At 39.6% G+C, this 18696-nt stretch overlaps 2 protein-coding genes across 2 annotated transcripts; one reads left to right on the top strand and one right to left on the bottom strand.

Moving 5' to 3' along the window:
- Positions 1–106: 106 nt before the first annotated feature.
- Positions 107–7780, bottom strand: sowahca (sosondowah ankyrin repeat domain family Ca). The gene is made up of 4 exons (XM_020635649.3): positions 7218–7780; positions 6348–6736; positions 5056–5445; positions 107–4167 (listed from the first exon to the last, which is right to left on the bottom strand). The coding sequence occupies exons 1-4, from the start codon at positions 7564–7566 to the stop codon at positions 3703–3705; spliced, it is 1593 nt and encodes a 530-aa protein (XP_020491305.2). The 5' UTR covers positions 7567–7780; the 3' UTR covers positions 107–3702.
- A 1686-nt stretch (positions 7781–9466) lies between these two features.
- septin10 (septin 10) lies at positions 9467–18641 on the top strand. The gene is made up of 10 exons (XM_020635666.3): positions 9467–9625; positions 10879–10993; positions 11295–11490; positions 11665–11851; positions 13836–13997; positions 14943–15039; positions 15317–15485; positions 15579–15711; positions 16161–16339; positions 16768–18641. Exons 1-10 carry the CDS (start codon positions 9596–9598, stop codon positions 16781–16783), a joined length of 1284 nt encoding a protein of 427 aa, XP_020491322.1. The 5' UTR covers positions 9467–9595; the 3' UTR covers positions 16784–18641.
- The last annotated feature ends 55 nt before the right edge of the window (positions 18642–18696 follow it).

Below are 18696 nucleotides of genomic sequence, written 5' to 3'. Positions count from 1 at the left end.
TCTTAGTTTTGTTCTTCTTATGATTCTGATGATTATTATTATGAAAACATTTAAGTAGCCCCAATAAATCTTTATTTGTTCAGCATTGCATCAATGTAAAGATAGATAGATAAATAGAGTCTTTATTATCATTGTATACAAGGACACAACAAAACTTGGTTAGCAGCAATCTTAAACAGCAGCGTTTACAAAAACAACGACAACAAAAATATATTTGTGGTGATGTGAGAGAGAAGTATGCAAAAAGTGGCCAGAGCAATTGCTGTTCAGTGAATGAGTGATAATAATAATAAATAAATAGACAGTTGTGGTGACTGAAAGAATATATACAGTTATTATTTTGCAATGACTGATTAATTAAACAAATATAAATTTGAGATATAGTGCAAATAAGTGAAGTTATAGTGCAGTGAAAGAGCGTTGAACATGGAAGTTTAAAGGGTAGACTTTTTTTTGTGTGCTCTTTGAGGAACTGTTCAGCATGTAAAAGGACACCCAGCTTGTTACCAGCTTGGTGGCTATCTGAGATAGTGAATTTTAGCTTCTAGCTTGGTAGCTTTTTGGCACTGTTGGGTCCAAGTCAGGCTTTAAACGAATGCCATCATTGCTATGATAATTGTTAGCGGAGAGATGGGGATGCATTGGACATGGATTAGTCCAACAGCGAAAAGCCCCAGGCAAAAAAAGTTGGCACAGTTTCTCTGAAAAGATTGCAGAGGAATTTACATAATAGGCATTAGTCCCTTCACTTTGTATGTAGGTCAGTAACTGCAGTCAGACAGCCTCTCTACTGCCTCCCCATCAGCAGCAATTCAACAAACAGGCTGCCTCAGGCAACTAGACTCTGGGATCTACGGGCCCAGGAAACTATTCATCCCTTCGCTGACCTCTCTAAATTTTGTTTGACTTGGGAGGCAAAACCAGAGATCAGCGAAACACCAAAGAGCAAGAGCACACTCTGATTCAAGAGGATTTACATATAAACACAAGCAACACATTTGTGATTGTAATGAGCGTATACATGTAATCCTCCTTTTATGTGGTTGATTTGTTCTGGTGAACAGGAAGAGAACAACAGACCTGAACAGTGAGCTGGAAGAACATCAGTCGAGACAATTGTCAGAGCTGTGGCTTTCTGCTCAGCAACCATCCATTCAGTATATTGAATACATTTCACATATCCCTTTTATGATGATGACAGATGCTGGTTTATAAATAACATTTTTACTAATCCAGTCCGTTTTTACCTCCTGTCTACAGTGAAATGATTTGAAAAAGACACTCAAGTGACTAACAGAATCTTAACAATATAAATATTATTTAATGTTAGAAGATCAAAGATCAGCAATTTTTAAATAGTTGTAATTTCACAAGGTCAAAGATTAGTCTAGATCGCTTATTCATTTTGAGCAGGCTTTTGGTCTTACTGTAGGAATAATACACACACGCACACACACACACACACACACACACACACACACACACACACACACACACACACACACACAAACCAAAAATATACACAGAACAGGTGCAGAATGAGGACTGTCTATGAATATATTTGGTGCAGTGACACATAGACAGCTCGCCGATAGGAAGCTGTGGGCAAACTCTAGAAGCTGGACCAAAGCTGGCACAAGGGGGAGGGGGGGGGTCGTCAGATCATCAATTATTCAGCATCAACAGACCAGGACAATCACGGAGTGTCAGCAGTCAGCAGGACTGTCCATGCTGACCATCATGTGTTTGAATCCTTCTTACTGAATCTGTGTGTCTACATGTTCTGTATACTCAGTTGCTGCTTGGATGGTAACAGATTGAATAACATTCTGTTACTGTATTTTGCAAATCACTATTGCTTTATTTAACATAGAGGAAGATGACAGTGGCTCAGGAACAGTGTATTCACACCACATGATATCTTTACAGTATTTCACAAAGAAGACACAAACAATGACTTACAGACATAAAAAAAAAAACATCAGTGCACAGCATTTTCAATCCTCTAGTCATGCATCTGAAAAAGTGACATCAAATGTGCACAAAACATTTGTACATCAAAAGAGTCAACCATATAAATCCATGACGCCCCCTATGATTTGAGTACAAAAGCTACACAATAATAAGGGAACATTCATGAAATACACAATTTGCAACTGAGCCAATAATCAGGTACAAGTAAGGTTCACATATTTGGGAAAACAGTCAAAGTCAGTGTGCCTCTCAGGTAAACATACAGCATGTTTTGGTCCAGAGTGGTTACTATCCCAATATGTTACATACATGATTCATGAACTACTGATTGTGTACATGCTGGGTCAGAACAATGCAAGAGGCAACAAAGGCAACTTGTTGTATAAAATCTGGCCCAGAGTGAAAGTGGATTGCATATTTACTGGTAAACTAATCAGAGCTCAATTTTTCAGGCAGTGGAACGAGCCTGAAAAATAGGTATTTAAATTGACCTAAATACCCATTTGAGTGTGACACAAGACAGGTCTCCATGAAATTGTTAATCTATGAGATTAATTAGTTTCAGTCTTTCAGATTAAAATTGTGTAGAGAATTTTCAAAATGGAAGATTTGCACAAAAAGTGTTGCAATCAATCTGCAGAAATAGGTCCAGACCACTTTAACTCCTGTTACAATGAGTCAGAGGATTTGAGGTACAGCATGATCAGTAGAAAAACGGTGTAAACTGTAAATTCTCCATTTGTCTTTCACCTTAACAATGGTCCTTATGTGTAACCATTTCTTATAAAGGTATTTGTATATGACAGAAAAACTGGCAGTCCGTCGTTTGAACACTTTAGATCTTTTTTGGTCTCCAAACTTGATTAACAAACGCCAAAGGTAGAGATCTACCTCAAGCCCTCTCATTCTGACAATATATATATATATATATATATACAGTGTTTTATACAAATGGGTTTAACAAATTCCTCGATTTCTTTAAAATCATGTGTACAATATTCCCATATATACACATGATATAGGACCAATAACAGCCGGCAAGGTTTAAGTTGGAGCAATTTTCTTCTCATCTTTAAAAACTATCTTCAAAGTGACGAGTGCCAAAATGACAGAGAGACATGGTGGTTTGGACCTACGACAATTCTGTGCTAACGGCAGTTTGAATAATAAAACAAGCTACATAGAAATCAAATAAAAAAAGATCCATTCACAGTACAGACATGTTTTTCAAAAAAAATCAGCACCGCTCCATCAAAGGAGGTTGAGATTTACAGAATTAGTTCTATGAATATATTAGTTTACTCTGCAAACAATTTACCGTTTGTAAACATTGTTCTCTTGTAGTGTTTAAAAGAATAACCTCAGGAAGAGTTGAAGCTGCCTGTTCCAAAACACAAAAGAAAAGACACAAATCATAGGGCAGTAATTCATTTTAAACTCAGGCAATTATTGTGCAAATAAAATGCTACATATGATTAACTTTAAAACTGCAACTGGAACAAAAAATAAGTTAGAATTTTAGACAAACATACATTTGACATACGTTTATTTAAAGTAAAATGCTCTATTAATATAATTATAAACTCAGTGTGACTCTATAAGTTAAAGATGTGACCTCTGATTTAAAAAAAAAAAAAAAAAGCCTGACCTGTCAGGTTATAAATGTGAGAAAACTGTATTTTGTAAATCAACGCTGGTTAATGTTAATATTGTTGATTCTGAGTTGTGTCACCCAAACAGGTTGGATAGTGGTCGTGTTCGCATAGGGCTGCTGGGGAGCTCCTCTCCTCTTCCCACCTCCCCCGTGTCCCTGAAGGAGGCGCTGTGGATGATCTGGGCTCTGTGGCGACCGCGATGAAGCCGGGCGTTCAGCCGACCCAGAGATGACTTCCTCTGCCACCCTCCTTTAGTCTTCTCCGTTGCTCCTGTGTCCTCTGCAGCCTCAGGGGAAGGGTTCAGGAGCCGCAGCGGATTCAGATTGCCCTGAAGGACTCTGGGAAACCGCCAGCCACGCCCTCCACTGCTGCCACTGTTGGTGTTTTCGGTGTCTGACTCAGGTCCCGGTGAGGTGACCACTCCCTCCTCCTGCAGATCTGCGGCTAGCGGGGGAGAAAGGTACTGGATGGCTCGCCTCCCGCTGTAGTCTCGAGCTTCGGGGTCCGCCTCCCAGTCTGAGAGTAGCACACGAACCACCTGTCAATCAAAACATACAGAAAGGGACATTGAGATACTGAAACAAGATGCATGTCATTTACACAGACCATAGCGCTGCTCTCTGGCTAAGACTTGTAAATGATACATCGACTGCACTTATAAAGCACTTTTCTTGACCATGAAAAAAACACTTTTTCCCTGCTGCTGTGAGACTTGTAGCACAGGACATTAAGGTGGGAAGTACTTCACCCCACTCCTCACAGACTAAATGGACATCTGACCACCTCACAGTGCAGTACAAGTGTGCAATATTAACCTTAAAAACAAAAAACAGTGCAATTATATAATGTGAAAAATATGTGTGTGCAATAATCTCAGGTGCAATAACAGATGTAAGAGATGTACAGAGTTTGAGGGACAAGAGAACATATTTATATTTTCATTTCATTGTACAGTGTTTCCCTTTGTAATTTTTTGTATTGTATCTTTGCTTCAATAGAGTGTATAGTTTCTGTACAGTTTATTTTAATTTAGTTTTCTTAGTTGTTACTGAAAATTATTTTTTTTTTTTTTCTTCTCTTTTTTTATATTGCTATCCTATTTCATATCTACTTTTAACTGTTTTTAGAACTGACCCAGGGAGAAAAAGCACAAAAATTCCAATGTACCTGTCCTGTCCTGTACCTGTGCAAATGGCAATAAACATCTATTCTATTCTATTTTTGACCCGTGTGAACTTGTGTCATATCATCATAGTTAACTTGTGTGTGGATATCATTGTTGTCTCCCTCTTCTTCTTGATCATTAACCCTGTCCTGAGCAGAGACTTTAAATATTCTAGCTGGAGCAGATGGAGTGTGTACAATGATCTGCTGTTTCACTGAGCATGTCTTAACACATGACACCCCCGCTGTCTATGCAACCCACCTGTGTGTGTCCATGCATAGCTGCCAGGTGAAGCGGTGTGTATCCAGCACTCGATCTCACGTTTACATTCACAGGTATAGAGTTGTCCTTGGCAAAGTCCAGCAGCTGGGAGAGCAGCTCCGCGTTGCCCTGTTTAGCCGCCCAGTGGAGGCAGGTGAAACCCGTCACAAAGTCCTTTTTGGTCACCAGGCTGGGCTCTACAGCGAGAAGCGACTGCAGGCTTTCCCAAAGGCCGTCTGATGCGCACAGCATCCACTCGTGTTCCAGCGGGTCCAGGGTCACTGAGGCACAGTCCTCATCGGTGTTTGAGGAGAGGATTGAAGTTGAATCTCCATCACTCCTCACTGAGTCCCGCAGGCGTGTGCCACGGTTAATCAGAGACCTCCGCACCTACCGATGTAGATCATAGACGGGCACATTTTCATTACTGAATTTAATAGTACAGATTTAAAGCTGAATACTTTGTAATCATATAAAGACAGCGCATATCAAAAATCCCCCCCCAACACCCTGCTACAACAGTTCCTCACAGGACCTTCATAGCATTATAAAAGAAGAGTTAATTTACAACAACAAGCACCTAGATTCTGTATTGTCATTTATTAAAGGCTATCTTATCATAATTAAGCCTTATACTAAAATACTGACCACCAATGTTTATCACCATTAAGTATCAAACTAATATTGGTAATAATTTTTAAAATATTGGAAAGTACTTTTTTTTTTTAAATCTTCATCTGTGTTGGCTGCTGCCATTGACAATCATCAAAGAGGGTCATAGGTCAATCTGTCAGAGGGTAAAGGGGATCTGGATTACATCACCATGTTTAATCTATTAGTTATATAAAACAGAATACTGTCACTGTGAAGTCATGCTTCATGAATAATTCATGTCTGGTTTGGGTGCGCTACCTTGTCAGCTGTCAAAGGCTGCGCTCTTGGGCGAGCTGCAAACTGCACACAGGCCAATGCAGGGGAACCTGCTTAATTTCCTTAAGGGATGACTGCGTGTCAGTCAAGTATTAAAGCACACACTCCTGCTGTGACATCACTGAGTGAGGAGTGGCATAAATAAAAAAACGTGGTGTAAAGTTTGAATCATTCATCAGTGATCTTCACAGGTTAAGGACGGTCTTGTAAACTCACTTTCTCACATGCTTTGATGGTTACTAATTACAACTTCTCTTTCTTAAAGAGATCATTGTAAAGCTGCCATACAAAGATAATATGAAAATAATAATCATCTCTTTTGAAGCTTTTTTTAAAAATTCCAGACAAACAAAATGTCCCACCTGAGGAGAACTGCTCATCATCAGCTCTATGAAGTTCCTGCGGCTCCCCTTGGGCGTGTTGATATCTCCGATATGGTCGAGCCCATCAAAGGGGCTGTCCTCAGACAGGCAGCTGATCAGCATGGCTCGCTGGGACCCTTTGGACACCCTGCGTGACCCTCTTACCTGCTGGTTGTGGGACCCCGCAGGGTGAGCCTGGTCCACATCTGAAAGCCCAATCACCGGGGCCGACTCTCGCCTCCTCCTGTCCCTCAGTTTCACTTCCCCTCCTCCACCCGGGGTAGGAGTTGATGAATTGCTCTTACTATTCTGGGAGGGGGCTGCTGGGTGGTCATTGCCGTTGGACTGCTTGTCATTGTCCAGGCTGGCTGCCATTGCGACGGGCACTCCTGTGGAACCATTGTATGTTTATTTTTATAGAGTAGTCAGTGTCAATTGCTTAATCTGAGCCTTGACTGACTCCAAAGTAACCTTTCCACTATAATCCCCTCAGGTATGCTAGACGTCCTTCTTGTAATCCTCTTTGTGTTATTATACTGTATCATTCCAGACTTTAATTGATTTCTGGACAGAAATAGGTCAAAATAGGAGGCATGACTCAATGCACTTTGACAACTTGAGGCTATATCATGTTATGGCTTTCACATATTGACTTAATTTTGAGGCTTTGAAGAGGGTCAGTAGGAGACAATATAATCAAAGAAACAAATAAATAACGTAAGAAAATCATAATAATAGGAACACAATTATTTTAATAGAAATTTACATGCAAATTAGATTTTAAAATAAAGCTTATGCATTTCCCCAATTTGATTTAATTTTACAGTAAATAAATTGTGGCTAAAAAAACACATTAAAGGTGACCCTTACCTGGTGGGCCGTCGTTGTCAGTGTTGATGTTGACATAGCTGTTGTCCAGTGTCTCCTGGTTATTCCCGTTGCACTCCGCGTGATCGTGGCCGTCTGTGTCCCCACGCATCACCGATGCCGCGATGCCTTCAGTGTCCAAGCACACAAATTTCACGCCGTTTTCCACTTGCACGGAACCCACGTTGTCCACGATGCGTTGCACTACCTCCCGGTCCACCCCTTTCTTCGTGGGGTCATTCTCCCTGCAAATTGATAGGAAATGATCGATCAGCTCCATCTGTCGGACCCTCCCTCCTCTCTCCATCAGGAACTCCTGCACGGCTCGCTCCGTGCACTGCGACGCCATCATCACTCCGAACAGCCCCGAGCAGAGCACGGCAAAGACCGATGATTAAATCGCGTTTCAAATGTACTCCATGTTAGTTTTACTATCATTCATCAAGGTCCGGGACGACGGCTGATTGCATCTTCCTTATCGTCCTCCTCCTCCTCCTCCTCCTCTCCTCCATTGGGAGTGTCGGGATGTGGCAGATAGGGGTCGCACGTAGCTCAAGCGCTCAAGAAAACAGAACCATCGCTGCAAAAAAAACAAAAACATGATGCGTTCAGGAGCTCCACGTAGAATCCGACTTCAAATAAATAAACTCAAACAAGCATTCGCCCTGTGATTTTTGAGACACTTCAACAATGTCTTGTTTCATTTCAACTGTCGACTGAGATGTGATGACATGAGAAGAGATTGGAAACATAGTTCGGGCCCGTGTTGCTCACACATTATAATACCTCACTTAAGCCTGTTGATAGTTTATTGTATCGAGTTCACGCCGCTCTTGTGAAAGAAAAGCGAAACACATGAATCCGAAAACAGTTATCTGAGATATATTGTGATATTTTGATGTATCTAGCCTATTTAAAAAAAAAAAAAAAGACTAAACAGATAGTTTGTAGTGCCTTTCAAGCTAATGTAAAACAATCTCCAAGTTCAAATTTAAACTAAGGGGAGTGTAGTGACTAATTTTAACAAACCCAATATTGTTTAGAAAAGTCACTTGAGGGATGAATGTGGAAACTTTCGGGACGCGTGCTTAGCTCGAAGAAATCAACACAGTCCATTGATGATTTGATTTGGATATTTCAATCCATTTATTTTTAAACACTTCTTATCAAATAAAGGAAAATATGACGAACCACTGTCTATAAATAAAACAAACAAATCCGCGTTGGATGCGTTTAACTCCGACAGGCTGACACGGTAAAAAAAAAAAAAAAAAAAACTGTTTGTCTCCATTCAGTCACCTGTCCCACCTCACCTGGAGCCTTGCCTTAACCACATCATCCGCCCATTTTACAGTATATGCACAGGCTACACATAGTGCCCAGTAGAGGGCCAACAAACACAACCACAAGGAAAATAGCGTCATACAAAACAAACACCTCATTTGGCTCCATCAGGGAGCATGTGTGTTCAAAAATTCAAGGGCAAGAACTAACACTAAAAGTAGGTGCTTATCTGTTAAAGGGGTTAACCTATTGAACAACTTAGACAACGAATTAAAAATGTGCAGCTCAATTAGAAAATTCAAAAAACTGTTCAAACTCAGGGTCATAGAAAAATATAAAACATCATTATGACAATGTATTATAATAACTAATTAGACTAGAATTAATCATTTATGGAAGCTTTTCATTTATTTATTTTTTTCCTTTTATTGTTTTGATTTGGTTAACTGACAACTGTTTTCTGTGTTGTGAAATCAGATTACTTTGGTTTTTTTTGCAGCTATTAATGAAATGTTCAATGTTCATTGTTTTTTATTTTTTATTTATTTTATTTTATTATTGTTCGTGTATGTTCTATGCTTTGTGGTCATGTACCGAAATAAATATTTACGACTATATTGAATTATCTCATATTCATATTTTTTAAAAGCAGGTATTAACCTCAGAGTTTAGAGAAGCTGATTGAGTTTAGCTGTTGAGCTGAGTTCGGCAAAACAATTTTTCTGAGAGCCGGAAACGTGCCATGAAAGACAGTGGGAAAACTAAGTCGCGCTGTACCATTTCACAACGAAGGGGGGTGGACGTGTATGTCTACAGTAAATACACATTGTTTGGCCATTATTAATTTCACTTGTAGTGTACTTGTATCTTTAAAACTGTAAAAGTATTTGAATTATCGGGACATTTTGTCTTTAATTGTTTTTGAGAGCACATAAAAAAAAAACAGGTTCGTCCTTATTCTTATGGTTTGGAGTGGTACAGTCTGCCCAGTTGTCGACGGCCGACACAGTGAGGCGGTGTTAAAGCTGTCTGTGTTCAATTGTTCCCTTTATTTTAATCGTTAAAAAGTCGGGAAAATCTATTCTGGAAATAAAACAATGGCTTCTACAGATGTAGCTCGGCAGCCGGTTGGTATTCTTCTTCTTTATGATTGACTTTGTTCGTGACAGTAGAGCAGGGAGTGTCCGGGGCTATCATTAAGTTAGCTGCCGCTAGCTCACTTAACTTTTTACCTTTATTTATTTATTTTTAACATTAACTCAAGTGTTAGTCATGAACAAAAATAACTCAAACTAATCTACCCTTCATGTCGTCATATCCTCACGACCTTAAATGGAGCTTTTCAACTCACATTTTAAACTTTTCAAACGGGATGTCGTGTTACATGTATCACCATAACATACAGAAGAGGGCGTCAGCTAAAAGTATGCTAACCATTCAATACAGGAGAGCAGGGGTGGGCAACTGGCGGCCTGGGGGCCACATGCGGCCCCATCAACCCTCAATGTGGCCCTCAGGTCAATTTTGACATATTAATTAATTGGAATCATGAAGAAAACATGAGAAAATCTGCCATGAAAACATGAAAACCAGAAACAGGTCCATAATAATATTTGATCACTGGTATATGTTGAGTTAAATTTGAGACAGAATTGATTTCAATCGTTTTTGGAAACTACAATTTGGCCCCCTGGCAGTGAGAGTTAAATGAATGTGGCCCTTGCTGTGACCAAAGTTGCCCATCCCTGGAGTAGAGATAATGGGGGGGGGGGGGGGGAAGGTTTGTGTTGTTGATTAAACGCCCCCGTGCTTGATCATAAATGCATGTTGGTCATGCTGAATTTGTTATGTAGGTAAAGTTAAGTCATCTGCAGTTTGACAAGTGCCAAAAGCTACGATTTGTATTAAGTTTACCGTCCGTTCATACCATACAGTCTGTGGTTCAGACCGGCATCTGGCTAGATTAAACAGGTTTCAGAAAGTGAACAATCATCCAGAGTTTTCTTTCATCAGACACTTCCTTCGCGTCAACACAAAACACACCATGACTAGGCAAATGTTAACCCTCTTCTCAGGTGACTTCTTTGTAAACACCAGTTCACACGGAGGGCAGGTCAGAGTTTGAAGTCACAGTTTAAGGAAGGTTATCCACAGACAGTATTTAAAGTGAGTTTAGCTGTTTGGAGTTTGTAGATTCAAAAAAATGTTTCCTGATGTGTCATTGACTGGGCTCTATAACTCATAAAATGTGTACTGTACTCCATGTCTCCTTTATGAATTCCTGCCCAAATGTTAACACATTAAGCATCAACATTTTGAAAATAGTACATCAGGATATAAAAGAATGATCCGTCCGTCCGTCTGTGTGATTCTTTTTCAGGATAACGGAGTTCGGCCTCTGTCCCTGGCAGGACATGTGGGCTTTGACAGCCTACCAGATCAGCTTGTCAATAAATCAACCTACCAAGGCTTCTGCTTCAATATTCTCTGCATCGGTAATTTTAATTTCAATACACAATAAAACAAACATTCACACTTATTCAAACACAAATGCACATAAGACACAAAAAATAAATAAAACCACACTCGTCGGACTACATGCACACATGTTTTTTGATTTAATCCAAGGGTCTACTGGTTTCTCCAACATAACTGGAGTGTGAATTTTATTTTGGGATTGAGTCATCCTTCTCTTAAACAAAGTTACAGGATTAGTGCATTCAAAGCATCGAAGGGTCAGTTTCACACTCTCCCACACTACTAAGTTTAATGTCGATCCTTTCTCTCTGGCTGTAGGTGAAACAGGTATTGGCAAGTCTACTCTGATGGACACTCTGTTCAATACCAACTTTGAGAACTTTGAGTCCTCCCACTTTGAGCCTCAGGTGAAGCTGCGAGCTCAGACCTACGACCTACAGGAGAGTAATGTCAGACTGCGCCTCACTGTGGTCAACACTGTGGGATTTGGGGATCAGATGAACAAACAAGAAAGGTAAGAGGAGCGTGTGTGTGGGTGTATTACAATAAAAAAAAAAAGGGCTCAGAATAGTTGAAAGATTTTGAGTGAAAATATTGTTCATCATTTTTCTACTTATGTGTTCGTGTCTGTGTTTATCACTCATAAAACCCATCTTTCTTGATCATCTTTTATGTCTCTGTCCCTCAGCTACCAGCCGGTGGTCGATTATATTGACAGACAGTTTGAGAGTTACCTGCAGGAGGAGCTGAAAATCAAGCGCTCTCTTCACAACTATCATGACTCGCGAGTCCACGCGTGCCTTTATTTCATCTCCCCCTCAGGTCATTCACTCAAATCCCTGGACCTGGTCACCATGAAGAAACTAGACAGCAAAGTAAGTGGAGGATCACTGTGTATGCTCCTGAAGAGGTTGAACGTATTTGTTGTATCAGTTTTCCATAGAAATGTGTTTTTCTACAATACACAAAGTATGGCAACCTTTCGTTACAGCAACAATACAGCTAAACGTGTGTCGTCTAAGAAGTAGACACAAAAATAATAATATCTAGCAACAAACTAGGGGACAGTGGCATCTATAAAATAAAATGCATCCTGATGATGGTTTTCTTAAGCTCTGCGGATTTTAAAGAACTCTTCAGAGTAAGTAAAAAAAAAAAAAGAAGCCCCAAAACGACAGTCCTCAACCTTGCTACACAATGACTTGAATGAATTGTCAACCTGGTCTAAATCTAATGGGCTTTGGAGCAGAGTTACAAAAACATATTTGAATTTGGAGGGATGATGATGCGTTGACATAAAACATGTCTCAGGTCGCGATTAGACTTCTGCTGATTTGGAATATTAAAAACAGTCCTGTCAATTCTTTGGGCTTGTGTTTTTCCGGGACCTACATTTCATGGGGAAGATAAGTAAATTAATAATTCTCATATATACATTTCAATGGGAGCATAATAAAAAGTGAAAGAGAAGTGATTACAAACTGAGAATGTAAAAGTGGGAACCAACTGTATTAGAGATGCTGTGGATGTTTCGTCTTTCCTCTTAAGAGCTTTCTGTCTGACTCTCGGGAGAGGCTCTCTTTTCCGACTGGCTTGAACTCCTCCCCTCACTCTTGAAGTGGTCACAGACTTTCCCATGCTCCCTGTGCATAGTGTGTTGTTTTTTTTGTGTGTTTGTGGGATTTTGCTGCTCGGGGTGTCAGTAACCCTGGATTTGTGTGTGAATGGAGCAGAAAACGTGTTGGAATGCTGTAATCACCTCACAAACACACACTCGAGTTGTCCTTTTGTGTCACTGTACAGACGCACACAGAAAGAGCCGTAGAATCTGCAGCTCTGACAGGAGACAGTCAGTCACTCAGACAGCTGCTGGGACAGATCTGCTGGCATTGTTGTGTTTTCTCTTGTGGGATCAGTGTGTATGTGTGTGTGCTCTGGCCCAGAAGCTTGTCTAGTGACAACATATCATTCCTGGCCCGTCTTTGGTACGACGAGTGGACGGACACACAGACAGAAAGACAGACAGGCAGGAGAGGAATGTGGAAAGATTTGGACAGCAGAGTGGGCTGTGGGTTCCAGAAATAACATCAGTAAACCTGCTTTACTTACATCACTTATTCAAAAGTCTTTAGATTCAATAATGAAAACAAATGATGCTCGAATATTTAACACTTTTTGAAGTGTTTGAACTTTTCTGGAGTCTATTTTCTGGTTTTCTTTTTAATGTGTTTGATCAGTGAGATTAGCCTTCTTACTTGATGTCCGTAGAATACAGTAGGGCTGGGAATCTTTGGGTGTTTCACGTTTCGATTCTATTTCAATTCGATTTCGATTCTTGGGGTCACGATTCGATTCAGAATCTATTTTCAATTCAAAAGGATTCTGGATTCATGGTCCATGGATTCAAAGTCTATTTTTGATAAGTACATACTTCAAGATCTACTGTGAGACTGGATGAATTTCTTGTTGCTTCATATGGTATTTTACTGAGTTAAAGAGCTAGCCTTAGCATTTAGCAGGGAGTGACTGAAAAGTTATTAATCTGTTCAGAATCTCAGAAGAAAAGAATCTCGATATTGGGTAATGTCCAAGAAGTTTGAGGGTTAAAAAAAAAGGGAGTTTCATGAAGACAAATGCTCTAAACTTTTTTCATCCCTTTGTATTCCCTATTGTGTAATTCTCTTCATTTGAAGTCTGAAGAGTCATTTATGTTCTCACTTGAAAATGACCTACATGGGTTTTGGGTTAAAAGTCTAAATGTCTCTCGAGTCTGCACATCAAAGTGTTTATATTCAATGGGTTTAGAATAGGATGATTGTTTATTTTGTGCAATAATTTAACCTCTCCTTCTTGCCGTAGGTGAATATTATACCGGTGATTGCCAAAGCTGACACCATCAGCAAGTCCGAGCTGCACAAGTTCAAGATCAAAATTATGAGCGAGCTGGTCAGCAATGGGGTCCAGATCTACCAGTTTCCCCTGGATGATGAAACTGTAGCCAAGGTCAACACTACAATGAATGTAAGGAATCACAAACAGATACTTACAACATGTTAAAGTAGAGTCCTCTCAAAGGAACAGGTGATAGAAAACTGACCCTGTTAATGTGGTGAGCTCAATCTGTTTATCAGTCAGTCTGCTGAGTCATGTTGGCCCCTCCTCTCTTCTCACCTGGGCTCATAAACTGGAGGCGAAAAATGACTTCACTTTACTAATAATACATTAAAATTCATATTCGTTTATAGTGAAATAAGAATTTGGGTCATGTGATAAGTTTTTAGTAAAAGCTTAATATGAAAGATTTGGTTTGTTTGTATAGATTTGAGTTGTTTTGTTTACCACAGCCTGACAGAGCCACAGTATCCAGCATATTCCCATAGGTTTGCAGTAGGCTATTTTTAGACTTGAGGCCTCTTTTTTTATACCGTCAGCAAAGTTATAATAATGTAACTTTTACACGCAGAAATGTGCAGGTTTGTGTGAGAGAGTCTTGCCAAGGGAGACAATGCATATATATATATATATATATATATATATATATATATATATATATATATATATAGTTATACACTTTACTGGCTTTCTCTTTAAACTAGGGCTGTCAAACAATTACAAGTTATAATCAAAATTAATCTCTAAATTTCAAAAGTGAATTGAGATTAATCACATTTTTAATTGCATGAATAAAACAATCATTAATTTTGCTTTTAAAAATGAAAATAGTTAGGCTTTTATTTTGAAATGTTTGGAATGTTATAAACTGAGAGTACTTTACTTGCTGTTTGAAATTAACCCTGATTTTATTTTTGAAATAAAGTAATGACCTTCTGGTAGCTCAGAGGTTCCAGGCTTTTCTTTCTTAAAACAGGCCAAGTTGAAGTTGTAATATTATGTTTGTGTTATATATATTATGTGTTATAACTTAGTTTTCTGCACTGTTTAAATCTTTTCTAAATTGTTTTTTAGGGTCATTTGCCGTTTGCAGTTGTCGGCAGCACAGAGGAAGTTAGCGTCGGGAATAAAATGGTGAAGGCTCGTCAGTATCCTTGGGGAGTGGTTCAAGGTAAGATAAAATATTGATTTTATTTTTCCTAACATAACTTTGCTTTACGTACATACAACATTACTGTAAATACAAATGCTCAGGTTGATTTAATGGAAACTAGTTAATCTTTTAAGACTGACCTTTTTACAGTTGTATACTGGAGTTAATATTAGATGGAAAGAACAGATCTAAAAACATCTGGAAGAAACGTATAACACATAAAATGTACGATATTTTATATCAGGTTGATGGTTAATTATTCTTCATGTCTCCTATCTTTCAATCTGTGTGTCAGTTGAGAATGAGAACCACTGTGACTTTATTAAACTGAGGGAGATGCTCATCTGTGTAAACATGGAAGACCTCAGAGAGCAAACACACACTCGCCATTACGAGCTCTACAGACGATGCAAACTAGAGGAAATGGGCTTCAAAGACACTGACCCAGAGTGCAAACCTGTCAGGTGAGTGGAAAAACTCAGGATCAGCTGCGCAGATAAGGAATAAAATCTACAACTGGGGTGACCTGTAAGTCATATGTGATTGTGTGTGTTCAGCCTGCAGCAGACCTATGAAGCCAAACGTCAGGAGTTCCTGGTGGAGCTGCAGAAGAGAGAGGACGAGATGAGACAGATGTTTGTGCAGAGGGTGAAAGAGAAGGAGGCCGAGCTGAAGGAAGCTGAGAGAGAGGTCAGTGTTATGACTCTGCTTCTTTTACCTACACAACTCCTAACCTAATACGTTTGATATGCTACAGAGAAAGTCAGAGCTGTTAAGTTCTAATACTATTGACTGAATATAGATGAACGACACAACCCATTGTACAAAAGGGAAGCCAAAATAACCCTGCAACATGCCCTAACAATATCCATTGGTGACATCGTTTGAAACTAGATCTATGCAGTAGAGAACCTGCCTCGTTGTTGACATCCACCCTTTTCCACTAACAGAACAATCAGAATCAGGAACTGGGTTTGAGAAAATAATTGTATGGCATGTATTTAGATTGTAAAGTTTGCCACTAATGTCTCATCTGTTTACACGGAGGAGGCAGGGTTTATGGGTTTTACTGCAGCCTGTCGGCGGGTCGAAAAATTTATTCATGCGTGTAATGCAACTGTTGTCTGTGTGTGTTTCAGCTGCAAAGTCGCTTTGAGCAGCTGAAGCGCCTCCATGCAGACGAGAAAGCCGCTCTGGAGGAAAAGAAGAGACTCCTGGATGACGACCAGAGTTCCTTCGGCAAGAGGCGAGCTGCCGCCCAGCTCCTGCAGGCCCAGAGCCTCACTGCCAACGGCAAGAAGGACAAGGACCGCAAGAAGTAAGAATACACTTAAAAACAAAGAAAGAAGAACTTTTTTTTGTACTACAAGATAAATAAAAAATACCACCAGGGTTTAGTTTGAAATATTTATTTATGTATGGGCTTTTTTTTGCCTCTGTGTGAGAGGGCAGTGGATAGAGTAAGAAATCAAGGATAGAGAGAGTGGGGGATGACATGTGGGAAAGCTGTGGGTCAGATATGAACCCCGGGCTGTCCGCTTGTACGACTATAGCCTTCGGACTCTGGGCGCAACCTAACCGCTAGGCCATCAGCACCCCAGTGTTTAGGTGTCAACATGTAAGTTGCTGACAGACAAACTGTGTAATAGATCCAGACTGGTACAGTCATTTGAATGGAGTGATTATTTAAACATGGCTGTCACACGGCTTCTAAACTTCCTCTTGTTTTTTTTTTTTTTCATTCAGTTCTGGCTTCATGTGAAGACTTTGGGATTTGAAGCATGCCTCCAGTTTGTCCAGTGTAACCAGTGACTTTCTTCCCATACCCCCCCCCCCCCCCCCCCCCCTCCTCCACATTGCCCTTTGTGGCCAGTCTCAAACACTAACGGGGCACCCCACACAGTGTGTATGTGTATGTGTGTGTGTGTCCGAGTTTGATCATTTGCCAAAGTTTAATATCATGAATCCTGTGTACACTTTCCTCAGTGGTATTTTTAATCTTCTTTATGGCTTTTATATATCTGTGTCATGTTTTATATTTATCCTTTCATTATCATGTAACACCTTTATTTGTCAGATACTATCATCTTATTTTTTTTTAAACCTCAGTGTATTGATCCTCACAGCGTCCTCACTCGGTGAACAAAAGGGCTCAGACAGGTACAAACATTATGAGGGACTTGTGTTGCATTGAATGGCAGCAATATATTCAGTATATAATGTAGACACTCTGAATGCATACACACTTCTAACTGTTCATGAGACAGTCAAACATCTGTAACATGCTTTAAATTCAATTTAAACCCCCATTCAGACACACATTCATGATTCAATTTCAGTTTCAGAATCTTAACAAATGCTCAAGTCTCTCTGAAAAAGAGGGTAAAACAAATGTCTGGCACGGCCACATTTGTAATCAGAACATGAGTGCCATCATTTTTTATTCATGGCAGACACCTCCGACACAACAAGCCACAACACAACAGATTATTTGTAACCGCCTTTCAGCTTTAACAGATGGTAACTAATAGGAAGCAGGAGTTGATGTTCTATTAATAATCTCCATTAATTTCCATAAACTTATCAGGAAATCCACAGAGCAGGTTAGACCTAGTGAGAAGCAGAGAGGAGGTCATTAAGAGCCTGAGAGATAAACAATCAACAATTCATCCCTTTTTATTTATTCAACTCACAGCTGTTTTGGAGCGGAGCTGTCGCAGCGAGGACAAATAAATTACAAAGAACTGGTGCTAAAATCCAGAAATGTTACAGGAACCGTGTCTGAGAGGGGGCTGAGGAGGTGATTTGTGAAGGCAGACGTGTTACAGTCACCTTGAGGAGTTTTTTAATAAGCATTAAGTATAGTTATAACGTGGCATTATAAGCTACCTTGTCTGTATCATATATGAAACATTTTTTCCTCTCCACTTTTTGATGCTTTTATCAAGAACACACCAGCATTACAGAAACATCCAGGAGCCAATTTAAAACCTTCAAACTTCTATGTGATCACAGCTTCACAGTTTACTTTGACAAGGTACATGTTAAAGCATATATTCATATTTCTATTTGTTTACTTGCTCTGTTATATTTAACACAAACTGTTAACCCTTTCAGTGCAGTTTTCTCTAAAAGAACTGACTTGTTGAAATGAAAAGCATTCTGTGATTTTCAGTGTTTTTCGGGGACTACAGGAGGAGAGGGAAGATGACTTAGTGATTTTTTTGTCTTTCTTCACTGTCTCTGGAAAGATGATGACATTGGGTTTCACTCCTCAAAGCATTTTACAGAACAGTACAGACTCGACCAGAACACTGTGCTGCTGGTCTCCAGTAAAGTGTGATGTTGTAAATCAACACGTACTCACAAACACTGCCACTTTATATCCTCTCACTAGTGCTCACCACGTGTTAGTGCCTTATCTGTGTGAACAATACGATGACATACACTATCCACTTAAAAGTTTACATCCAGGGAAACACACTGATGCCTATCGAAGTTAAGTTTGTTGAAGATACTTTAGTACTTCTGCTCTTCTGTATTTAAGGACTAAACAGTGTTATTTGGGAGCTTTTTATTCACCCTTTCTAAATAAATCTTTGTATTTTTGTCATGATAAACTCTGCTTGTCGTCTTGTTTTTATTCCACAATGTGGCGTCCAATCAGTGCGTTAC

The sequence above is a fragment of the Labrus bergylta genome, chromosome 13 (assembly GCF_963930695.1).
Source record: "Labrus bergylta chromosome 13, fLabBer1.1, whole genome shotgun sequence".
NCBI lineage: Eukaryota > Metazoa > Chordata > Actinopteri > Labriformes > Labridae > Labrus > Labrus bergylta.
The sequence above is the reverse complement of the archived record's forward strand: the minus strand, read 5'-3'. Positions and strand labels throughout refer to the sequence as shown.